The sequence below is a fragment of the Dendrobates tinctorius genome, unplaced genomic scaffold (assembly GCF_039654945.1).
Source record: "Dendrobates tinctorius isolate UK_male_01 unplaced genomic scaffold, ASM3965494v1 ptg000003l, whole genome shotgun sequence".
Taxonomy (NCBI): domain Eukaryota; kingdom Metazoa; phylum Chordata; class Amphibia; order Anura; family Dendrobatidae; genus Dendrobates; species Dendrobates tinctorius.
Window position 1 is genome coordinate 20,181,509 of NW_027361671.1, and position 26,657 is coordinate 20,208,165.

The 26,657-nt window shown below is 43.8% G+C and overlaps 1 protein-coding gene across 1 annotated transcript in view; it reads left to right on the top strand.

Moving 5' to 3' along the window:
- Positions 1-26,657, top strand: part of ADGRV1 (adhesion G protein-coupled receptor V1) — a 732,030-nt gene that overhangs the window by 489,113 nt on the left and 216,260 nt on the right. Inside the window, exon 84 of the mRNA XM_073580638.1 lies at positions 1,884-1,984. Within this exon, the coding sequence (XP_073436739.1) occupies positions 1,884-1,984 (101 nt within the window). The remainder of the gene's footprint in view (positions 1-1,883; positions 1,985-26,657) is intronic.

Genomic DNA, 26,657 nt, shown 5'->3' on the forward strand with positions numbered 1-26,657 from the left:
TTAAAGATAGGTATGCAGGACGCAGGCAGACATAGGCGGAGCTGAATGGAAGAGGTGCGGAAGTGGGTTGGGCTTAACGGAGGAAGTATGCAGCCCTCCGCAGCTCTGCCCAACGCAAGTGTGAAACCAGCCTTATCCTGAAAATAAAAGTTCTGCAGCACCTTTGCTGTTGTTTTCCTGCACAGTGATGCCTAAGCCTGTGAACAGTATAGTATAGTTCCATTGAAGTGAATGGAATTGCTGCAGTGCCCTGCACAGCCAGTTGGCCAGGAGGGCCTTTGTGGAGAGAAAACACAGAGAGGGACACTCTGCTACATTAACGATGCAGCTATTTTAATTACAGAGATCCCCCTTCATAATAAATTTAGGACAAAATTACATAGTTACATAGCTAATACGGTTGAAAAAAGACACAGGTCCATTAAATTAAACCGAAGGATGGGAAATGATATTGGGAATAGGCTACACTATTGTGACAAAGTCACTGGTAAAGTACTGGAGGGCAGATATATTTCACTAAGGGTGTTTGCTTCAGTGATAGCAAACTAGGAAAATGCTCCAGCACACTAAGTGCTGAAAGGGGTTAATCGGCCATGTTTAGTCCTGGGTTGCGTGAACAGCTATAAAGTGGGAGGAGTCCAGAGGATAAGTACCCAGCCTTCTAGAGCATTCAGTGTGGGGTGGGCCTGGACGTTCAAGCTCTGGAGCTGCGGTTCAATGTTAAGGAAAGCTGAACTTTTTGTTTGTTTCTGAAGCAAGTGGATTCCCATAGTAACAAGGACTGTGCCAAACGTTATCTTTTTGTTTTCCCATTAGGCCAGGAAGGCTGAGTTTGTTTTTGCTATCGTTGCACAGGTTTATATAGTACATTTAATAAACCAGTGGAAGATTTAAAGAGATAGTGTGACTGGGTTTACCTCTACATGCAGCCAAGTGAGCTGATCTACCACACTATCTATATCCCAGAAATATCCCATCAGTTTATAAAATGGTAATAATCCTTTAAGTAGTAAAGTAATCTTAAAATCAGAATGTATTTCTTTTTCTATATAAAAGATTTTAGACTTATATAAAATGAATCCAATGAAGCTGGATTTGGGTTGAGGGTGAAAACTGTTATATGCCAGCCATGAGATGTTCATACATTATATCTTTCAAGCAGTTTTACACTAGAAAGCTGGCATTAACTACTTGATGAATCAGCCCCATATTGTTTATTATACTGCACCCATGTGTCCTCTTTAGCCTAGACTATCAAGGGTACTGCTTGAACAACTCCTCTTCTACAGAACTGACCTATCTAATTCAATAATTAAGAACCTAAAACTTCTTTAACTTAGACCAACTTGTAACGTTTTGCCACCAATCAGAGGAGAATTTCAATAGTTAGTCAATAGTGGAAGGTTTTCCCAGCATCGAAAACCAATAGGACAAAGTTTTATTGTTCTGGACTATTAAGATAATCTCCACAGATGCAAATATCTACAGTACACAACTGGATTATCCTCACAACTATGGCCACCTGTAGATTTCTGAGAGGTTCCATATACTTCATTGTTTACTGGAGAACAATGGATCTTTAAAATCTTTGAAAGATAGAACATAACATTTTCAGAAGTTTTGGAAAACTCAGTACAGCCCATGCCCATTTTCAAGATGTATTATATACTATGAGAATAGTTACAGTCTCAATACTGAATTGAGCTCACCGATAATGCTGGACTAAATAGAAAGTGCGGAGTATGGAAGTATAACAGGTTGTGGGAGGATAGTTATGACCCGTACGCGGTACACAATAAGATATTTGTGATCAGTGATTTAGGAAAATGATGAAATTTACTTAATGTGTAATGAATACCATTCTTCATACTTGTTATCCTTAGGGTTTACCTTGGCCATCCTCTCCCAGTTATTCTGCACAAGGTCTTCCATGTTTGCAGCCAAGCTTCTCACTCACATGATGGTGGCTTGTTTAGGAACACAGGTAAGATGCTCCATCATTTATTACTATAAAAAAGCCGAGCTATTAAAATCAATTGTGGTTACACACCTTTATAGCTGTATATACAGTGTACATGAAAATGAGTTGCACCTTAAATACCAGCCAAAAGGTGGGAGACTGATTTTCATGGTCCAACTGAACTAACAGTCTCAGTCACAATTTCCAAAAGCAACCCTAGATCTCCTGGAATTTGCGATCTCTATATGGACCGGATATGTGAAACAGACCATCTAGATTTAACTGCAGTGAAAATGTAAGATAATAATAGTAAATATAGAATATACAGAACTAATCCACACTACAAATGATTTGTCTCTTTTAGCATTTTTCATCAAGGGTCATCAGAAAATGACCTGTCGTTTAAATCAGGTTTTTATTTCACATGTATTTCTTTTAAAGTTCCAGAGTTTTTTATGTTTAATACTATGATGTTTGGTTTTTTTTTTAAATATCGCATATATATATATATATATATATTGCAATTTTCACAATGGCTACTGGGACATCTGTAGACACTAACTTCCTGTAGTTTCAGTACTTGACACTTGCTTAGCCACAATGGTGAGGCTCTGACCCTATCTTTTGAATTGAAGCATCTAAAGAGCTTGTGCAAAAGTCATGTGTCTGAAGGAAGCAGCAGGTCAGCTGTGACATGGTCTCTTGTGATTGGTGATTCCCATGTTATCAGCTGTGTATAGAGGTGTTACCTGTCACTGTAATCCTGCTTCTGATTGCTAGAAAACTTCTGTAAACACTTCCTAAAAGGACAATAAGTATGATTCTATAGTAGCCTCAAGGTCATTGCGAAAATGGCAGGATTACTAAATTTGATCTTTAATAAAGATCATTATATGATATGGAAAAAAAATAATTGACAACAATTGGAAATATTTATATATCTCAAAAACATTATTTAAACAATAGGTCATTTTCTGATGGCATTTCTCTATTGAAGTCTCTGAGATCCTCATGTCAAGAAAAGTGGGTCCACTTGTTAATAAATATATATATATATATATATATATATAAATTATATATATACACACACACACAGGTGCTTCTCTCAAAATTTGAATATTATCAAAAAGTTCATTTCAATTTACCACTTGTAAATTCCTGATGAAGAAGTGATTGAATGCTTTGAAACGCGTAGAATAAACCACCGTCCTTCACTCATCTTGTCTGGATTGGAATTATATTCAGCAGCACAGGTAATATCCACATTATTCCTTTCATTCCAAGCTTGATATGGTCACCTGCTGACCTATGGATCTGCTGCAGCTGACATTTCTCTGATAATTTTCGCTCTAATAATGGATATATCAGGTTAGTATAACCTAAGCAGAAATTTGAAATATCCACCGGATAAGACCCTATTTTGCGCTGATTTTTCCTCACAGCTTTGCAGTTGGTATCTCTGTAAATTACAATAATTAACAAAAAAACATGTGCAAAGGCTTCCTAAGCATCTAAAAAGGTCCCTTAGTCTGTATCACTAGGCTCCACAATCATGGGGAAGACTGTTGATTTGAAAAAATGTACAGAAGGCAGTAATTGACACACCCCACAAGGAGGGCAAGCCACAAAAGATCATTGCTGGCTTTCACAGAATTCTGTGTCCAAACATATTAATGGAAAGTTGAGTGGAAGGAAAAAGTGTGGTAGAAAAAGTTGCACAAGCAACAGCCTTGAAAGGATTGTTAAGAAAAGGCCATTCAAAAATTTGGGGGAGATTCACAAGCAGTGGACTGCTGCTGGAGTCCTTGCTTCAAGAGCTATCACACACAGACGTATCCAGGACATGGGCTACAAGTGTCGCATTCCTTGTGTCAAGCCACTCATGACCAATATACAACGCCAGAAGCGTCTTACCTGGGCCAAGGAGAAAAAGAACTGGACTGTTGCTCAGTGGTCCAAGGTGTTGTTTTCAGATTAAAGTAAATTTTGCATTTCATTTGGTAATCAAGGTTCCAGAGTTTGGAGGAAGATTGGAGAGGCACATAATCCAAGCTGCTTGAGGTCTAGTGTGAAGTTTAAACAATCAGTGATGGTTTGGGGAGCCATTTCATCTGCTGGTGTAGGTCCACTGTGTTTTATCAAGACCAAAGTCAGCACAGCCATCCCCCAGTAAATTTTAGAGCACTTCATGCTTTCCTCTGCCGACAAACTTTTAGGAGATGGAAATTTCATTCTCCAGCAGGACTTGGCACCTGTCCACAGTGTCCAAAGCGCTGTCGGTTACTGACCGTGTGGATGTAGCCTCAGCATTATTATAATTGTCTGAATGCATGGTATTGGTCAAGCAGTGGTGGCATTACATTTTTTGTTTGTTTTTATATATGTGGAAATAGTATCTGAATTAAAGGGAATCTGCCAATTTGATCAACTCTCCTAAACAGTCATTATGGGATATAGGTCATAGGAAGTTGAATAAAACAATATCCTGATATCTGTGATTCTATGTTTTATTCTAGAGAAATCCATGTTTTTCTTTTTAAAAAAAAGGACCTTGGGCTGGACACTGACCTCCCTGAGGGGGTGTGCACACGCTGCGGATTCTGCTGCGGATCCGCAGCAGATTTGGCCCTGCGGGTCCGCAGCAGATTCTGCTGCGTTGTAAAGTACCTTTATTTCCTATGGAAAAGAAACCGCAGTGCACATGCTGTGGATTTTTCCGGGTTACAATCCGCAGCATGTCAATTCTTTGTGCGGTTTCCGCTGCGGTTATCATTTTGAGGTGTGAAACCGCAGGGCAAAACCGCAGGCTAATCCGTAATGGCTGCACATTGCTCTCTTGATCTCACTGCAGAGTTGTGTGTGATTATCTGTGATATGATTGTGTAGCAGCTCACTCAAGAAAATAGGTACCACACTTAAAAAACTGTAACTCACCCTGCCGGATCCTGTACAGACTAAATAAACTGACACCATAGTCTCTAGTGGTTCCTGCGTGAGCTGAGATAGCCCTAACCACAGCCTAGACAATGGCAACTCAGAGAAAAGGTGTATCTGCTGTGGCTCGTTGGATAGAGCAGCCAACCACCAAGCACAGGCTCCAGGGTTTTAAATGAGGCGCATGATAAACTGACACATCTGCAGGTCCCTCTCAGTGCTTCAGCTTATATCTCTCAGGCAGGGTTGTAATATTGTTGCACTACAGCAGTACTGCCAGAGCTGCAGCAAATGTGTTTGTAAGGAGACCAAGTTCAGTTCTACTGTTCTATGTTAGTTACTTTTCTCACACTGGTAATGCTTTTATTTAACCCCTTTCCGACATCGGGCGTATATTTGCACCGATGTCGGACTCCCTCCCTTTGATGTGGGCTCCAGCGGTGAGCCCACATCTTTCCCAGGACATGTCAGCTGTTTTGAACAGCTGACATGTGCCCGCAATAGCCGTGGGTGGAATCCACCCGTGGCTATTTACCAGTTAAATGCCGCTGTCAAACTCTGACAGCGGCATTTAACAAGCGCTTCCGACAATCGCACCGGAAATACGCACACCGATGACCCACGTCACATGATCGTGAGTCACCGATGTGTCGGCATGATAACCGGAGGTCTCCTGGAGACCTCTATGGTTGTCAGTGCCGGATTGCTGTGAGCACCACCCAGTGGTCAGCACTCATAGCAAGTCAGCAATTCTACTACATAGAGGCGATCTGATCATTGCCTATATGTAGCAGAGCCGATCGAGTTATGGCAGCTTCTAATGTCCTATGGTGACTATTGAAGCATGCCAAAAGTAACAAGAAATTGGGTTTAAAAATATAAACAAGTTCAATCACCCCCCTTGTGCCCTATTCAAAAAAAACAATAAAGCTAAAATCAAACATACACACATTTGGTATCGCCGCATTCAGAATCCGCCAATCTATCAATAGAAAAAAGGATTAACCTGATCGCTAAACGGTGTAGTGAGAAAAAAAGTCAAAACGCGAGAATTACGATTTTTTTTTTGGATGCTGCGACATTGCATTAATATGTAGTAACGTGTGATCAAAAGAACTTATCCGCACCACAATGGTATCATTAAAAACGTCAGCTCAGCACGCAAAAAATAAGCCCTCACCCAACCCGAGTTCACGAAAATTGGAGACGCTACGGGTATTGGAAAATGGCGCTATTTTTTTTATCAAAGTTTGGAATTTTTTTTCACCACTTAGATAAAAAAAGAACCTAGACATGTTGGTGTCTATGAACTCGTAATGACTTGGAGAATCATAATGGCAGGTCAGTTTTAGTGAACCTAGTAAAAAGCAAAACAAAAAACAAGTGTGGGATTGCACTTTTTTTTGCAATTTCACCGCACTTGGAATTTTTTTCCCATTTTCTAGTACATGACATGGTAAAACCAATGGTGTTGTTCAAAAGTGCAACTCGTCCTGCAAAAAATAAGCCCTCACATGGCCATATTCATGGAAAAGTAAAAAATGTATGGCTCTGGGAAGGAGGGGAGTGAAAAACGAAAACGCAAAACCGAAAAAAGCTCCGAGGGATAAGGGGTGAAAATAATCTCTGATCTGCATGAGAATCTGCCTCCAGTGTCTGGCCCATAGTCCTGAACATCTAATTTACTTATAAGAAAAACATGGATTTCTCTAGATTAAGGCCTCTTTCAGACATCCGGTGTCAGGGGTCCGGCGGCTTGCGGCGAATAGCCGGGCCGCCGGATCCGGCCTGCAGCGGTGACACCGGATGTACATGCGGCCCCTGATGCGGCTTGGAGGACATTTAAAGGAGCCGCAGCACCGGGGGTCGAGAGAGCCAGCCGGAGAGAGATCGGGAGGCGAGAGAGCAGCCAGAGAGACAGCGGGGGACAAGAGAGCAGCCGAAGAGACAGCGGGGGACGAGAGAGCAGCCGAAGAGAGAGCGGGGGACCAGAGAACAGCCGAAGAGAGAGCGGGGGGCGAGAGAGCAGCCAGAGAGACAGCGGGGGACGAGAGAGCAGCCAGAGAGACAGAGGGGGACGAGAGAGCCAGCCAAAGAAAGGTATGGAGCGTATGGAGAGAGAGAGAGAGAGAAGGGGAGGGGGAGAGAGAGAGAGAGATGCGCGCCGGGCACTTGTGGGGTTAAAACTCATAGTGCCCGGGCATGCGCAGTTGAAAAAGCCGGTCCGGCGCTGCAAAAAAACGTTGCAGCCAACGTTTTTTGCAGACGCCGGACGGCGCATGTTTGCCGTATCCGGCAAAACCCGGAGGCGCCGCATGTCCATCCGGCATGATGCGGCGATCATTATATTCTATGTGAAAAAACCGGATCCAATTCCGGATCCGGTTTACACAAATTTCGCCGCATCATGCCGGATTTAAAAAAACGGATGTGTGAAAGTAGCCTAAGACATCAGATCGCAGACATCAAGGTATCATTTTATTTAACTTCCTATGACCTGCAGGCCCATGTACACTTCTTAAGAGGGCGGATCCTACTGACAGATTTTTCTTTAAAGGGAATCTGTCACCCCTTTTTAGAGATATCATATAATGATATCATTCAATTGTGTGTCAGATAAGGATTCTCTTAGTACTTTTGCTTCCCCCTGACCCCGCACCTTTCATGCATAAATACCTTTTTTATATCAGTTCAGATGTATGTAAACTGCCACGGTCCGGTCCGCTGGGTGGGGCTTATTCAACTGCTCCCCCCTCCCTGTCTTGCTCAACACAAGAAGAAATGCGTAGAGCAAGACAGAGAGGGGGGGAGCAGGTGAATAAGCCCCGCCCATCGGACCGGACAGCGGCAGTTTACATACATCTGAACCGATATAAAAAAGGTATTTATGCATGAAAGGTGCGGGGTCAGGGGGAAGCAAAAGTGCTAAGAGAATCCTTATGTGACACACAATTGAATGAGATCATTATATGATATCTCAAAAAAGGGGTGACAGATTCCCTTTAAGCTGTCAGTATCAGGCACTGTCTGACGTATGGTGATTATTGATGGTGTTTGTTCTGCTACGTTCTTTTTGTTCAACAATTGTGTCTTGAAGATGATGTTTTTCCTGTATGCTATTCTAGGTTTGGACACAGCAAAGTAACCTATTTTTATCATATATGGCACCAAAGAACTACATAAATTTTCTGTGTTCCTATTTATTATCTAAAACATTTTGAATATGCATTGCATTTTTATGCAGATGTGCTAACTAGCTAAAACTTCCTAAAATGGGAAACTAAATGGGAGGACCGGTTTTAATAAATACTGAAATCAGAGCTCACTTTCAGCAGAGGGGTTAAACTAGTACTTTAGTCATAGCAAGTGAAAAATTAAAATTTATGCTGTCCTTGTCCTTTGCTGATTGTTGGGGTCCAGCTGACACATCTTGAGAATTATAGGGCAAAGAGTCCTTTGCCATTTCCTGTACAATGTTGCTTCTGTTACGTGAATGATCTGAGTTTCGGACATCCACAGCAACTGAATGACCCATTAATTTGAGCAATATGGAGTTCCCTACAGTTTAACTGTCATGGATCAGCAGGGGTGGGACTGCCGTGGTCGCAGGGGTCACAGCTGCGACGGGGCCCAGAGTGTTTAGGGGCCCAATCGCGGAGCTGCAGCTGCTCATTGGCTGTGCAGCTCCTTGCTTTGAGTGGCACAATGGCTGCACACAGGACCTGTGATGAGGTCACAGGAGGGGAGGAGTCAGGGGTCACATGATCAGGAGCCTCGTGTATGCAGTACTCTGCCGACCTGGTTGTCATGGTGCACTGCTAGATGAGGGTAAGTTTATGTGTGGGGTCAGGACTCAGGAGGGGTTTACAGGGTGGATGTAGCACAGCCGTGTGTGTATGGGGTGTACTGAGCGGAACCGTGTGTGTACGGAGCCTTGTGTGTACGAGGTGTACGGAGCGGAGCCACGTGTATATGAGGTGAGCGGAGCCGTGTGTGTATGAGGTGAGCAGAGCAGTGTGTGTACGAGGTGAGCAGAGCAGTGTGTGTGTATGAGGTGAGCGGAGCTGTGTGTGTACAAAGTGTGCGGAGCGGAGGTGTGTGTACAAGGTGTACTGAGTGGAGCCGTGTGTGTACAAGGTGTACGGAGCCGTGTGTGTATGAGGTGAGCTGAGCCGTGTGTGTACGACGTGTGCGGAGCGGAGCCGTATGTGTACAAGGTGTACTGAGCGGAGCCGCGTGTGTACGGAGCGGAGCAGTGTGTGTACGAGGTGTACGGAGTGGGCGGAGCCGCGTGTGTATCAGGTGAGCAGAGCCGTATGTGTATGAGGTGAGCGGAGCCGTGTGTGTATGAGGTGTGTGGAGCGGAGCCGTGTGTGTACGGAGCAGAGCTGTGTGTGTACAAGGTGTACGGAGCGGAGCCGCGAGTATACGAGGGGAGCGGAGCCGTGCGTGTACGAGGTGTGCAGAGCAGAAATGTGCGTGTATTTTGACATATATCCTCATGACCAATGTGATGATTGCTCTGAGGCCTGAACAGTTTGTATCCTTGATCATGCCCTTCCACTATTTAGCTTGTAGACACCTGCCCGTGTTCCGTGCCTTTTCTGTCCCTTATAATGATGATATCAACATATTAAAGACTGTGACTCAGGGTGAATTACGTTCATTTCTACCATTTACACAAGCACTGAACATTCTTTTAGCTCAAGTTACAGCGAGTTTTGGCGTTATTAGCTGGGCACAGGTGCTGCCTCGGAAAACCTCATTGATGTCCAGCTTTTTGTCCTTCATGTGTCTGCCAAGTTCTACACTTCCCATAGTAAATGTCAGCAAATCTTCTCCTCTCTTTCACATTACTCCTCCATGGCGGGCTTTGTCTATCTCTGGAATTCCCAGGATGATATGTGAGCTATGGCTTCAAAGTAAAAGCACTGCAGCCTATTAGTTTCCATAATAAGTTAAGCAGGTCCTTGTGTTTCTTCTTACACTCTGGGACATAGCGAATGTTTATAGAGTCACTCGTCCAAATCATAAAGCACGGCAGAGAGTGCCGTAGGTGTAGTCCGGGAACAGTTACAAAGCCGGATATTTCGGGTATGTTTCGCCACAGGCAGGAAACACTTAATCCAAACTTGCATCACATATTTGTGAACAAACTGATCTGTACTCAATAGTCTGATGGTCTGAACACAGCACACTTAGATTACGCTTATAGTTCGCCATGTAAACACAATTAGTTCCAAACACATTCAGCTCATGCAGCTTTAAAGGGGTATTCTCAAGTTTGGAAGTTATCCACTATGCACGTGCTAGGGGATAACTTCCTGATTTCGGGGAGTTTGGCCGGTTCTGTGTGGGTCCCAACTGTCGAACCCCAAATAATCGGGAATGTATCCCCAATCCTATAAATAGGGCATAACTTCCAAACTTGAAGTATGGATAGGGCTTAACTCACAACCTTAAGAATACTCCTTTAATACTCTTTTCTTTGAGATTTAAAGAAAACCTGCTCTCTTTCTTAGTTTTAGAATTGATTAGGTTGTTAAAAAGACAAAATTCTATCAAGTTAACCTACCCAGTATGGATGAGAATAAGTGCATGAGGAAATTGCGAACTGCCCCATATTTGTATAAAAAGTTCCTTTCTTCCTCCAAATTTGGCAATTTAGAATAAATCCCTGGATTAAAGTCCCATCTGCAGAAATTTGCTACTAATAACCTGTAATATATTTTTCAAGCAAGTCATACAGGCCCCTACTGAACTTCAACCAGTAGCTTACTACTTTTACAGTAAAGAATCCCTATGTATGCCGATGCTGATGTAGAGGATGCCCCCTTGTTAACATTGCAGGCCTAGGTGTAAGCAGATTATTAGAAGGATGTCTGTGCTGTCTTTTCATATATTTGTATGTTGTAACCAGATTGCCCTTACACCTTGTTTTTCTATACTAAATAACTCAAAGTATAATCTTAGAACTTGGCAGGAGATACTTAACATGCCACTGAAGAAACTCTACCAACCTAATGCGCTATAAACATTACTTTCTTTTTCTCCGACATAGTTCATGCTTAGATCCACTCATTCCGGGCACCAAAATCACTCTCTCCGGGCTCCTGATTGAGTATGTGTCTGCGGCCATGACAGTTTGGTCTCTTATGACGTTAGACCCTATGATCATAGTCAGGAACTGATATCATTTCATTGACAGGTACAGACACTTGCCATCCTTTAGAAATAAATGGGCATTACGCATTTCTATAATTATTTATTTTATACAGCATGCTGTATCTGTTTTCATTTTCTCACAACTTTAAGATGCAAAACTAAACCAGATTTTCACGTTGACTTTCTCATGTATGGGGTTTGGACACTGGGATTGGGGAGAATTGGGGTGCACATGTTGCTGAAAACGGATGTGTATTCTCTGACCTTTCAATGAGAGATGCTGAGTTTCCACACTTGTTTGTGTCCACTTTATTCTTGCTTTACAATCTTCCTATACCGTCCAGAAGGCATGTGGTAAAATGGTAGACCTCCTAGACTACAGGAAAAGTTGGAAAATGTACCAAGCCTACCGAAACTGACGTCCAAAGAGCCAGTAGTATTAGATGGTGTCTTATGCCTCGGAGTCTCAGGAACCTGGGGACCGAAGCTTAAGTGGTAGAGAATGGATGGGACAAACTATAAGGTCTCATTCAGACATCTTTTTTTCACGTCCGTGTTCTATTCGTGATTTTCACCGGTAGAATACCTACTCATTATAGTCTATGGGGCTGTTCACACGTCTGTCATGTGATTTTTGCTGTCTGTGGGTCTGTGCAACAATTACGGAGACATCTGTCATGGACGAAAAATGCCAATAGAAGTCTATGGGTCCGTGAAAATCACACGGATAGCAAAAATTGGCAAGTAGTGGAGAGTAATCATTTATACTGTTTATGTATTGTACTCTAATAAAGCAATAGATCTATTGTCTATTTGATGCCCAGATATTTCTGAGCCAATGTAAGGAGTTCTGTTCTTCAGTGATGTAGCCCTAGTGGTATGAGATGTAATGGTGGCGTTCATTCTAAAAAATACCCGGGCCTAAAAAGAAGCCGTGATCTAAAGAAAATATGGTTGACATATCTAATATTTCTCATTTTCCTGTTCTTGCTAGAGATCAGTGCTGAATCACTTTAGGGTAATCTGAATGATGTTGTACATACAGCATATTTTTATGGTTTCTTTGCTTTTGTAATGTTTTATTATCATTTCCAAACACAAGCTGTTCTGCAGCAAGGTTGGTAGATAAAGTGTAGTTCTTATGTCCATACAGCGACTGTGGAGTGCATCTTATCATGTGAACAGTAATCTGGTGACATTGGATTTATTATCGTTTGTACCTTCTGATCTGTTCAGATATCCAGCTGTTCTCAATCGTCTTGAAGAAGGGTACGTCTGAGGAAAGTTCTTTTGCGGTTTCAAATATTTGGTAGAAAGCATACTATTACCTACAAGCATTTTCATTACCTAACCTTTCCCAACGGCTGCTTCATTTGTGTGCAATAAACAGATTAAACTACATGACATTTCTTATAAAAACATCCAAAACATTTCAAAATGTAAGATATATGAGGTTAAGTTTTCACCAAGGATGTAGATACATACATTATAGACTCCCTTGACTGTCCCTGGGTCAGATGATGATGGTGCATATCCAATTTCAGACTTTTGATCTCATTGTTCTTTCGGAGATGAGCAGCCAGCCATCATGTATGTTTGGACGAATGAACGCTCCTGTGTATGAAAGAATCGGCTAAGATGACAGCTACCTAATGTGTATGGCCAGCTTAACTATCATGCCCAATAAGTGACTACTACTTCACACTAGATCTTGGAAATCAAGGTCCCAAAGTCTGGAGGAAGAGTGGAGAGGCCACAATCCAAGCTGCTTGAGGTCTAGTGTGAAGTTTCCACAATCAGTGATGGTTTGGGGAGCCATGTCATCTGCTGGTATAGGTACACTGTGTTTTATCAAGACCAAAGTCAACGCAGTCGTGTACCAAGAAATTTTAGAGCACTTCATGCTTCCCTCTGCCAACAAGCTTTTTGGAGATGGAAATTTCATTCTCCAGCAGGACTTGGCACCTGTCCACACTGCCAAAAGTACCAATGCCTGATTTAAAAATAACAGTATCACTGTGCTTGATTGGCCAGCAAACTCGTCTGACCTTAACCCCATAGAGAATCTATAGGGCATTGTCAAGAGGAAGATGAGAGACACCAGACCCCACAGTGCAGATGAGCTGAAGACTGCTATCAAAGCAACCTGGGCTTCCATAACACCTCAGCAGTGCCACAGGCTGATCACCTCCATGCCACCCCACATTGATGCAGTAATTGATGCAAAAGGAGCCCCGACCAAGAATTGAGTGCCTTTACTGAACATACGGAGCCTCGACCAAGAATTGAGTGCCTTTACTGAACATACATTTCAGTAGGCCAACATTTTGGATTTTAAAATCATTTTTCAAGCTGGTGTTATAAAGTAATGTAATTTACTGAGATAATCACTTTTGGGTTTTCATTGGCTGTAAGCCATAATCATCGGCATTAACAGAAACAAACACCTGAACTAGATCACTCTGTTTGTAATGACTCTATATAATAGATGAGTTTCACTTTTTGTATTGAAGAACTGAAATAAATTCACTTTTTGATGATATGCTAATTTTGTGAGATGCGCCTGTACATCGCTTGAATCAGGCTGTCTGCCCCGACATCATGCTGCTCTCAGATTCTAAAGCAAAAACTTGGTTACAAATTCCCTTTAATCAGGATAAAAGTTGTGATACAACAGTATCATTAGCTTATGGTAGAAAATACTCTGTCTTGACATTGTCCCTGAAAGACAGTTTTTACTTATTAGAAGCATCCCTTTGAGATAAACTGCGTAAGCCCAATGTCGGCGTACCTGCATGGTGCCGCTAACTCCTACTGGCAGGCACACTGACATACTCACCGCTCCAGCTGCTCAGCAGTGTGTTCTTCCTCTGTTGTGGCTTCCTGCTACCCTGGGCCTGCGTATGTCACGCATGTCTCCCAGCGACACAGTGTGCTCTCCTCGCTTCTTAAAGGTACCCTCTAAATTCCCCCCAGCTAATAGCTGGGAGGCATCAGGTATTTAAGGCATGTTCCTCTGTAAGGAAGTGCCTGAGCAAAACTTCCTCGTTGGATAGTTTGTGCTAGTGCAACTAATCTGTTGCCAGGTTCTTGTCCTTGAACTAGTTAAGTGTGTTGTCTAAACCATAACCTGTTCATGTTACCTGTGTTACCTAAATCTGAAACTGCTCTGTCGGTACCTGAACTTGAAACCGCTCCAGCGGTACCTGAACCTGAAACCGCTCCAGCGGTACCTGAACCTGAAACCGTTGTCAGTACCTGAACTTGGAACCGCTCAATTGGTACCTGAACTTGAAACCATTCCAGTGTTATCTGAACCTGTAACTGCTCCAGCAGTACCTGAACCTGTAAATGCTCCAGCAGTACCTGAACCTGAAACTGCTCCGGCAGTACCTGAATCTGAAACCGTTCCGTCGGTACCTGAATCTGAAACCGCTCTGGTGGTACCTGAGCCTGAAACCACTCCAGCAGAACCTAAACCAGAAACCACTTTGGTGGTACCTAAACCTGTAACCTCTCCAGCAGTAACTGAACCTGAAACCGCTTCGGCGTTACCTGATCCGTCGGTACCTGAACATGAAACTGCTTCAGTGGTACCTGAAACTGTAACTGCTCCAGCAGTACCTGAACCTTAAACCACTCAGGCAGTACATGAACCCGAAAACCTCGCTGGCGGTGTCAATCGGAAACCGCTCCAGTGGTGCCTAAACCTGTAACTGCTCTGGTGGTACCTGAAATTGCAACTGCTCCTGTGATATCTGAACCAGCATCAGTGTCCATCCTTCTGTTTATTGTTTCAGAATCTGCACTGTCTGAACCAGTACCAGTGTCCATCCTGTCTAGGACTCAGAGTCCGTGCTTGTGACTGCGTTCCTCACCCTTGGGCTCAGCTGCTGCAGTACTGGGGACTGCCCTTGGAGAGGTACCTGTCAGCCACCAGCAGGTCAAGCCTTACTGCACCATCATGAGCTTACCCTGGAGGGGCGTGGCTAAATCCATCCAGCGGCACAGTGGGTCCACAATCCACCAGCATGACAAACTGAATACAGGGTTTCCCCCTGCCAAGACCCGCAGCAATCAATTGTAATCAGTGAGGAAGCCCAGCACTGTTTAGTTGTAAAGGTACCGGAAGTGAAGTTCGTTGGATGCAGTGAAGAGCAGGAGGCAGAGAAGGGGTTAACAAAGTTTACTTTAAACAGGATATTGTGTACAAGGGGTACTCTGCACAAGGAGATGAAATCAACAACAAAATGGCACAGGAACACTGAGCGCAACAGCAGATTTTGCACAATAAACACAATATTTTGGGGGAAGGGGTGTACGAAAGAGTTAACTTATCGCTTGAAGTCCTTTTTGCGAAGAGACTGGAATATCTCCCGCCAGCATCATAGTCCATGAACAATGTCTCTGACTCTGTTGCGGAGGAACGAAATGCACTGTCTCCCGACCGTGCCGATGTAGCCGGGCTTGCTTGGCTTGAGTGCGTTGGTATGTGGGAACAGTTTCTTTGGTTGATTTCTCTGGGATGTCACGGAACATGAGCAGCTTGCAGGCAACGGCGGCGTGCGAACCTCTAACGGGCTTGCTATGATCAGAGCGAGTAAAAGTATCTTTCACTGCTGGCGGCAAGGACCAGACCGGTACGGGAACATCCGGGGGCAGCTCAGTCAAGATGCATTCCGATGGTAAGTCAGTCTGCAGAGAACTGGAGTATGTGGCGTTCGCAGTCGGGGCAGAGGGGAGGGAGTCAACCTTCACCCTGTTCTCATGTCGCCTTCCCGCCAAATCTCTCCCCTTCCCGCGCTCAGTCCCCCACGCCCCCTACTGTACAGTGCAAAGGTCCTCTCCACTCGGATAAATCGTCCCCCTGCAACAGTGGTGACAGTCCCGATAGTTCCGGCCCTAAAGTGCATAGAGAACCACTGACTCTGTTCTGACTCATCTTCTTACACAGTTTCCCTACAGAATTACACAGTGCCCATTCAACCAAGTGGGTTATCTGTGTAACACAGGACTGGTCCCCCAGAATTAGAGACATTCATTGTAGCCATTTCCCAATCTCCCAAAGAGATGAGGATCCTGAACAGAGAACCTCGTTTACTCAGAATTCCCTAATATGGTTTAGGATAATGAGTTTCCTAGACTGGACAATTTATCTAGTATCTCAAGGTTATCCTCATTGCATCTCACAATCCTCTATTTCTCAGAAATGACATTTTTTCCATTTTCATTTTCTCTTATTGGCAGCAGTAGAATTATACTTTAACATCTTGATTGAGGCTGTTGGTTAGTTTGACATCACTGGGTCCCAGAAGGCTCCCTCCTTGTTTTCCACTGCCTGCCATTTATGTATTCATGATGCAAATCTATATTAATAGTATCACAATACCCTACGCACTTCTCTGAAGCCTGAGAAAACAAGAGCTGGCGGCAGCGCGGAGAGGGGAAGTCGAAAGTAAACAGTGTTGTGAGAAACTAGTAGAAGAGGAAACACTCCAGCCCTGCAGTCCATCAGGTTTATCAGATATCCGCCCCTTTCAGTTTATATACTTCTGCCAAGTTCCAGCCCGTTCACGGTGCATCTCCTCAGGGGCTCCTTATTCACTTTATCCATTACGTCAGAGACACCCTCTAATGGCTGACATCGTGTTTGTCCAAGTTCCTTTTGTAATGGATTCTGCAATACATTATATAACTATTGTTTGTCTTGGAGGAAATGTGTACATAGAGAAATGAACAGCAAAGGGGGAGTCTCTGGCAGCCACCTTTTATATAAAACTGCATGGAGTCTGGTCAGTTTAATGGAAGAGAAAACATAGAATGTTATCTGTTTTTACTTCGGGTGTGCATGGCATCAGGCCAGTAGCCAACAATAATGGACTGGCGTGCTGAGATGGCCAAATCCTCTGAGTGATATATTTTGGCTGTTTTAGGAAAGTGTAATTAAGCTTCAAGCATTTCAAGGAGTATATGCTTTAGTAGTAATGTTATTGTGAATATCTCCAAAAGGACAAAATGGAACAAATTATAAGGAATACATTTTCCAAACTTTTTAGCTTAGGTCGGGGTCACACTTGCGTGTGTAATGCGAGTCTCTCGCATCAATACCCAACATTGCTGCCGGCACTCGGGACCGGAGTGTGCGGCTGCATAGAAATACATGCAGCTGCACACTCCAGTCCCAAGTACCGGCGGCAGTGCCAGGTATTGATGCGCGAGTTTCTCACATTACACACAGAAGTGTGACCCTGGCCTTCGACGTGTTTCAGCGTTCCAGTATAGAGAAAACGTGTGTTAGAATCAGCAAAATCTCTTTCCCTCTTTCTTCAGCAGGGGTTGCCACTCAACTTTTTATAAGTGGCAAGTTTGCCTTGTTAGGGCTCACTGACACTGTGTTTTCCATCTGAGTGCGATCTGACAAAACATCAGACCAATGTTATTCTTTGGGGCCGTGCACATCCCAGGTCGGTTCTTGGAAAAATTTGCAGCATACCTGAGCTTGATATGATATTCGGATCACTCTTTGCCATGCAAGTCAACAAAAGCTTGGAAGTCATTGGACTGCACTTGGTGACATCTGAGTGCACGCCAATATCAGCATCCTGACGGAGTGGAGAAGATGGAAACATCTTGTTCTCCATCTTCTCCTCACAGTGAGCTCTGATGCTCTCATCCAAGAGACACTGATCGGAGTGTGATCAGAGTCTAATTTGCATAATCGTTCCAATTTTCTCGGATGAGAGCGTCAACAGCCTTGTTCATCTGCCCATGTGCAGAGATCTCTCTGTCAGTACCTGCCAGGCTTGAATCAAGTGAAAGAGAATGTGAGCTTTGATTTTTTTTTTCATAGATTTTTTTCAACATTGCTAAAAAAAAAAAATTCAAGTGCTTTTCAATTTTCATAGGTCTTTTTCCAAAGTTTCGTATGTTTTTTTTTTTTTACTGTTACATTTAAAACATGTGGTACATTTATTCTGCCATTTTTTAAGTTCTATAGAGAACCCATGAGAAAAATCCAGAAAAAAAGCCTTCTCTCCATTTAGCTCATACTATGCTTTGCACATTTTGTGTGCACTATGATGGGGCTCTTTTAGGATTGAAGCGACACCTATTGGCATGCTGCTATTTGAACATTTTATAAATATAAGGGAAATATCTAGTGATGTGTTTAGTTGATAATATACAAAAAAGGTTGCACTCTATCATGGTAAATCATGTCAATGTGAAATCTATGAAATATGAATAGCAATATGGCTTTTGAATATTAGAAAAAAAAATTAGACACTTAAAATTTGGCCAAATTATTTCTGCCCATCAACCAATGTCAAGGTGGTCTCAAAGACTGATGGGTCCCTAGGTGTGTGAATACCTCTCTTAGGCCGGAGTCACACTTGCGAGAAACTCGCACGAGTCTCTCGTCTCAATACCTGGCACTGCCGCTGGCACTCGGACCGGAGCGCTCAGCTGCATAGAAATACATGCAGCCGCACACTCTGGTCCCGAGTGCCGGCGGCAGTGCTGGGTATTGAGATGTGAGACTCGTGCAAGTTTCTCGCAAGTGTGACCCGGCCTAAGGCTGATGTCTGAATTCCTGGATGAATGTGGACACCTCTCTCAGCAAAGCCTGCATTTATGGGTAAGTAGGAACCTGCTGTAATTAAAATCACACTCACCACATGTTGAAGGGCCGAGTGCTCGGTCAGTAAGCTAACATACAAATGACAAAAAACTGACTGGCACATCCAGACTAGTGTGAATAGGTGCAAACCAGGAGGAGCTACCTCCATATACAATATGCAAACTCGGAACACAAAAATTTCATAAAATTGGACCATAGGAGTTATATATATTGCCCAAAAACAACAAGTGCAGGAGGAAATGGAGAGGTCTCACCAGTATCTTTTTGGAAAAGATGAACCATACAGTAGGCAGGAGCTTGAGGCTAGCGGGTATACTGTCATTTAGTTACTGTGCCCTATCATACCCCAGGTGGTGACCTTTAATAAATATAGCCCTTTGGCCCTCCCTGACGCTTTTCCGCCTCAGTAGTGAGGTCTCCTCAGTGGAGCATATTCATAGAGGGGGTTAAACAGAGGTTAAATATAATAGGTAATATACAGAGCCCAGCAACGGCAAAGGGATTCTGAAGGAGGCATGTAGAGTGGCAGACACCTCTGGGGTATAGGCCTATGGCTCATTTTAGCCTGAATTATTAAAAGTTAGGTTTTATTATTGGTGCTCTCATTGCTTGTTTGTCTCCTACTAGATAGAGACTTGGGATCACTCTAACTGGTGCTATTAAAAGGGTTTTCCAGCCTTGGGGTACAAATGCACCTCGTGCTATGAGGATTCTCTGGTGCCAGCGCCAGGAGCGGGCAGTCAGGTAATTACAATTATGCGATTTGCATACATTTCGTCACATGTCAACTAGATGGGCACATCCTCACTGAATGCACGTGTATTTAGTGCAGCTGGATGCGTCTAGTTGGAATGTACCCGGAAATATGCAAATTGTATGCTTGCAGTCACATGACCACATGACTGGTCCAGGCAACGACAGCGGAGAAAAGCATGAGCTGTGAAGATTTATAAGTCTGCAGTCATATAGAGTGACTGCAGACGTGTAGTCTCAGGCCCGACAACCTATTTAGTGTAAATGCAGTGTGGGATCTCTACTAGTCCCATGAACAGGGGAGTCTAATTCATTTTCCCAGCAGAGAAGTGGCTGAGCATGCTTGGTTACTTTAATTAGATTGGTTGTCCACTATTTGGACAGCCCCTTTTTAAATGAAGTAACATTAAAAAACATATATTCATCTCCCGCACCAGCACTATTTCATGAAAGTCAGCGCCGGATCTGCCACGTGAACCCTGCAGCCGATCAGCTGGCATTATTGAGCTGCTGCACTCTCACTTCCTTGGATGAATGTTGGAAAAGTATAAGTGAGAGCAGTCGCAGGGTTGACGTGGCATAAAAGTGCCATGCAAACCTTGGTAGATTCAGCGCTGACAGTTTGCTAAAACTGCGCCAATGCTGAAGGTTAGTATATTATTTGTTTTATTTTACAAGGGGGACTTCTTTATTTGAAAATGGTTTATCCAGGTAGTGGACAACCCCTTTATGTAAAATGCAGTGTTTATTTTCTGTTAACTCACTTGACCTTCTTGCTTCCCTACTCTTTCAGTACATGCAGCGTATCGTCACACATTTTATTATTCACCTTATTAACAGTCTGTTTTCTAACATCATTTACAACATGTCTGCTAATTTTCCCTTTGATTAGTACTGTACCTGTGACCTGACAGCATAGGACAAAATGTTGAACAGTAGGAATGTGACAGATGGACCTGGCATCTTGATAATGCTAGGATTTAATTGAAGCGCCATTAGGTGCTCTAGGAATGAAAAGGGCAGATAAATATCCTGGAGCATGTCATTATATTATTTATTGGATCCATTCTCTGGTGCAGACATAGTTTGCAGAAATATTTATAAATCTATTTTATTTAATAGTATTCTTCACAGTATACTACAAAATAGTATAGTGCTATATGCTATATGCTGTATAGTATATATGCTTTTTTCATTTTTATTGCCCAGATGTAGTACTTTGCATTTCTCCCTGTTAAAAACCATTCTGTTAGTTACTGCCCACTTCTCCAGTTTATTTAAATCTTTAGGATTCAAAAAGATTTAAATAAACTGGAGAAGTGGGCAGTAACTAACAGAATGGTTTTTAACAGGGAGAAATGCAAAGTACTACATCTGGGCAATAAAAATGAAAAAAGCATATATAGAATGGGAGGAATAGGGCTAAATGACAGCACATGTGAAAAAGACTTGGGTATACTAATAGATCACAGACTGAATATGAGTCAACAGTGTGATGCAGCAGCAAAAAAAGGCAAATGCAGTTCTAGGATGTATTAACAGAAGCATACAGTCTAGATCACGTGAAGTCATTATTTCCCTCTACTCCTCTTTGGTCAGACCTCATCTGGAATATTGTGTCCAGTTTTGGGCACCACATTTTAAAAAAGACATCAACAAACTGGAGCAAGTTCAGAAAAGAGCGACCAGAATGGTGACCGGTCTGCAAACCCTGTCTTATGAGGAAAGGTTGCAGGATTTGGGAATGTTTAGTTTGCAAAAGAGAAGACTGAGAGGAGACTTAACAGCTGTCTACAAATATCTAAAGGGCTGTCACATTGTAGAAGGATCAACTTTATTCTCATTTGCACAAGGAAAGACTAGAAGCAATGGGATGAAACTGAATGGGAGGAGACACAGATTAGATATTAGAAAAAACTTTTTGACAGTTAGAGTGATCAATGAGTGGAACAGGCTGCCACGAGAAGTGGTGAGTTCTCCTTCAATGGAAGTCTTCAAACAGAGGCTGGACAGACATCTGACTGGGATGATTTAGCGAATCCTGCTTTGAGCAGGGGGTTGGACCAGATGGCCCAGGAGGTCCCTTCCAACTCTACGATTCTATGATTCTATGATTCTATGAAATAAAGGCCTAGACAAGACCACAATACAAATACAGACCTCAGATTAGGCCACAGACCCCAGAGACCGAGAAGACACTATGTGACGATTCTCCTAAATAAATACCCACCTAGAAATAAATGCATACCTCTTGGAAACTCATGAATAAAAAAAGTCCAAAATAACTACAAACGTCAAGGATATGTGGAAATCCCAGACTGAACCCCTTCATTAATTATAAACCCCATTAATAATACATATCCTTGACTAGATCACAAAATAAATACATGCATGTTAGGATGGTACAGGGGTGAAAAGCAAAAAATATTAAGTATTAAATTGGTGTACAGATGCACATACACGCTGTATGGTCAATATACAAACATGCAAACTTTCTCACGCTAGCGGTGACGTCAGTGATATGAACGGAGTTTATCGGCTATGAACTCCGCTCACCTTATTTTTCACCGTGAAACTCTGATGTGTTCACGCGCAGCTCAGTGTCTCAGCTGAATGTCAGGCTGAATGCTCGCATCATGCCAACATTCAGAATAGCATCTAGATGTAGCATGGGTGCGTAAATATTGGACGGCACACGCATGGGCCGTGTGCCGATTGTTTTTATTCTCGCACCCATTGACTTGCATTGGCGAGTCTCCGCTGATATATGCGGTCAATCACAGCATGCTTCTATTTTCTTCTTAATCCGATCTGAGCAGAAAAAAAAATTGCAGATGAGCAGGAAATCATAGAATAACATTAGTCAGAGTACAATCCAATTTTCTATCGGATTGCACTCGTACATCTTTCATGTAGATGAGTATGAACCCTCTAAAGTAGGCGAATACCTATATGCACATACAGTGCCTTGTGAAAGTGTTCGACCCCCTGGGACTTTTCAACCTTTTCCCACATATCATGCTTCAAACATAAAGATACCAAATGTAAATTTTTGGAGAAGAATCAACAAGTGGGACACAATTGTGAAGTTGAACGAAATTTATTGGTTATTTTATATTTTTTTGGAAATACAAAAACTGAAAAATGGGGTGTGCAATATTATTCGGCCCCATTACTTTCAGTGCAGCAAACTCACTCCAGAAGTTCATTGTTGATCTCTGAATGATCCAATGTTGTCCTAAATGACTAAGGATGATAAATATAATCCACCTGTGTGTAATCAAGTCTCCGTATAAATGCACCTGCTCTGTGATGTGACGGCCGTCTGCGAATCTGGGCTGCAGTAGGTACAGCACCCCGAGTAACCCCGAGACCCTTAACCCCTAAACAGGGATCTGGAATTGTAGCAAGGCCCGGGGGTAGCTGTCTGGTGGAGCAGTGGACCAGAGCAGGACGGCCGCCAAGGGGTTAAAACTAAAACCCGTAATAGTGGTCAGGAGGCAGGAGTCGGAGGCCGGAGGGCAGCAGAGGTGGAAAGTCAGCAGGCAGAAGAAGAGTCAAAAGTCCGGGCCGAGGTCAGTAAAACCAGAAGGGCAGCAAAGGTACAGAATCAGCAGGCAGCAGAAGGGTCAGGAATCCAAGCGAAGGTCAGCATCAAAAAATCGGAAGAGAGGCAAAGTTACAAAAAACGGCAGGCAATAGAATGGACAGAAATCCAGGCTGAGGTCAGAGTTAACTATAGCAATTCACACAGTAACACACAGGGGACCCAAGAATATATCCGGCGGCTTGCAAGACCAGTCCCAAGGTATTTGAGGGATCAGGTCATCCCTCACAGGTTCCCGGACTGATGATGTAATTAGGACCGCCCCCAGGACCAGGCCAGATGGTGATGCAGTAAGCCCTACATGACTGACAGAGGGGCGGAGCCTGCGCCCACCAGATGCCTGCGCAGGAGCCTCTTCTCTGTCACCACCCTCACCCAGGGGAGAACCACGGCGCCTCCCAGTGGCCGAGGCAGGAACAGCCGTCCCAAAGTCCGACGGCGACGCGACGGTCCGGCACCTCCTTGTAGCCGAGACCGGAACAGCAGGCCCCGAGTCTGGCGGCGACGTGTCAGTCCGGTGCCTCCTAGTGGCCGAAGCCGGACCAGCAGGCCCCGAGTCTGGCAGCGACGTGCCAGTCCGGCTCCTTGTGGCCGAAGCCGGAACAGGAGGCCCCGAGTCTGGCGGCGACGTGCCAGTTCGGCCCCTCCTAGTGGCCGAAGCCGGAACAGCAGGCCCTGAGTCTGACAGCGACGTGACATGTGATAGTCTCAGGGTTCTGTTTGAAGCACAGCATCATGAAGACCAAGGAACACAAAAGGCAGGTCCGTGATACTGTTGTGGAGAAGTTTAAAGCGGATTTGGATGCAAAATGATTTCCAAAACTTTAAACATCCCAAGGAACACTGTGCAAGCCATCATATTGAAATGGAAGGAGTATCATACCACTGCAAATCTACCAAGACCCGTCCTTCTAAACTTTCATCTCAAACAAGGAGAAGATTGTTCAGAGAAGTAGCCAAGAGGCCCATGATCACTCTGGATGAACTGCAGAGATCTACAGCTGAGGTGGGACAGTCTGTCCATAGGACAACAATCAGTCGTACACTGCACAAATCTGGCCTTTATGGAAGAGTGGCAAGAAGAAAGCCATGTCTCAAAGATATCCATTAAAAGTGTAATTTAAAGTTTGCAACAAGCCACCTGGGAGGCACACCAAACATGTGGAAGAAGGTGCTCTGGTCAGATGAAACCAAAATCGAACTTTTTGGCAACAATGCCAAACGATATGTTTGGCGTAAAGGCAACACAGCGCATCACCCTGAACACACCATCCCCACTGTCAAACATGATGGTGGTAGCATCATGGTTTGGGCCTGCTTTTCTTCAGCAGGGACAGGGAAGATGGTTAAAATTGATGGGAAGATGGATGGAGCTAAATACAGGACAATTCTTGAAGAAAACCTGTTGGAGTCTGCAAAAGACCTGAGACTGGGACAGAGATTTGTCTTCCAACAAGACAATGATCCCAAACATAAAGCAAAATCTACAATGGAATGGTTCACAAATAAACGTATCCAGGTGTTAGAATGGCCAAGTCAAAGTCCAGACCTGAATCCAATCGAGAATCTGAGGAAAGAGCTGAAAACTGCTGTTCACAAACAATCTCCATCCAACCTCACTGAGCTCGAGCTGTTTGCCAAGGAAGAATGGGCAAGAATTTCAGTCTCTTGATGTACAATACTGACAGACATACCCCAAGCGACTTGCAGCTGTAATCACAGCAAAATGTGGCGCAACAAAGTATTACGTTAAAGTTGCCGTATAATATTTGCACGCCCCACTTTTCAGTTTTTGTATTTCCACAAAAATTTAAAATAACCAATAAATTTCGTTCAACTTCACAACTGTGTCCCACTTGTTGTTGATTCTTCACCAAATATTTACATTTGGTATCTTTATGTTTGAAGCATGATATGTGGGAAGAGGTTGAAAAGTTCCAGGGGGCCGAATACTTTCACAAGGCACTGTATTAATGGCTTAGGTATGTTCAAGGGGGTGAAAAATTCAAATTCAATACTTATAACGCTGTGTAATAAAACTATGTATTTTCCAAAAATCCATTTGAATCTTGTGTTAAACACAGGCCCGGATTGGTAATGTGCCCAACCGGGCATTTTCCCACTGGGCCGCTATGTAGTGGGCCGCTGGCTGGCGGCATGCGCTCCTCTGGCCGCTTGCCAGCTGAAGCGGCGGCCACCAGCCTGTTTTTCCTGCCGCTGGCCCTTTAAATCTGTGGGCACGGTGGCGGTTTTACAGGTGCGGGCAGCGTGCATTGGTTAGTGGCAACAAGGCTGGGGGGGACGGCACCCTAGGGGTTAATAACGCGCGACGTGACTATGCACATCGCACGTTCTTTGGGGGCGGAGAGAGCGTGCTCTGCTCTCTTCCGTCCATGGTTGCAGCAGCACCACTGACCTGTCATCACCCAGCAGCCCCAGGCATCCAAAGAAGATCTCCTACCCGCGCGCAGCCGCTGAGTCCAGTAAGTTCAATGATGCTATCTCGGGCTTTCCCACTCCCCCATCCCCATCTTTGTATTGCTGATTGGCATCTATATGGCTTTATTACAAGCCTTCTTTGAGCTGCTAATTGTGACCTAGATTATCCTCTTACATTTATCAGGCCTCTCTTATCCACCCACATCAGGCCGTCATTTATCAGGTTGTATACCTACTTTCTCTTGTAATTACAAGAGAACTTTTGGTCTATTAGTAGTTTACTTATGTGTTGGCTCATCAATCAGAGGCACTGGTCAGCCTTGGGTTTATACTATTAGGGGTTATCGCCATTAAACCCTGAACTTATGGCACTTTATATGTGGCTTTATGCCCTTGGAATTTTTTCTATATTTACACGCTTGCAACTATTGTCAGTGTATGAACACTAATTCCTCCTTTTGGTTGCATCATGTTCTGATTTCCTTAAGGTCCTGTCACACACAGCGATCTCGCTAGCGATCTTGCTGTGTGTGACGGGAATCAGCGATCGGCCCCCCTGCCGGTTATTGCTGATCGTGCTCGAGCGTCCTGGGCCATTTTTCGTTCGCTGGTCTCCCGCTGCCCAGCACGCATCGCTGTGTGTGGCAGCGAGAGATCAGCGACGCTGAGCGCTGGTTTCCAAGGTAAACAGCGGGTATCCAGGAGTCACGCTACTCATGGATACCCGACGTTTACATTAGAAACCAGCTTGCTCGCTGGTCCTGATCACTGGAGGGGCTGTCTATGTGATAGCTCACCAGCGATCAGCCTAACGATGTCCCAGCGATCCCACATGTCGGATCGTTGGTGGGGTCGCTGGGACATCGTTATGTGTAACGGGGGCTTTATGTGCCTCCTGTGTCAGCCAGCTCAAATATAATTGTTACTAATAGTGGATTTTCCATACAATTGATTCATATGAAGGGGGTGCAGGTTGATTGCCATGTATCTACATTTTTAATTGGTTTTAATGTTGTTTTGTTTGAGGTGTAATAAAGGTTTTCACATGTTTTACAATTGTGGTTGTGCATGCAATTGTTAGTCTTGGCTTTTCTCTCTCTTTATTCAGTAATTACATATAGACTAGGTTTTGCACCCCACCTATATATATATTTTTTGTA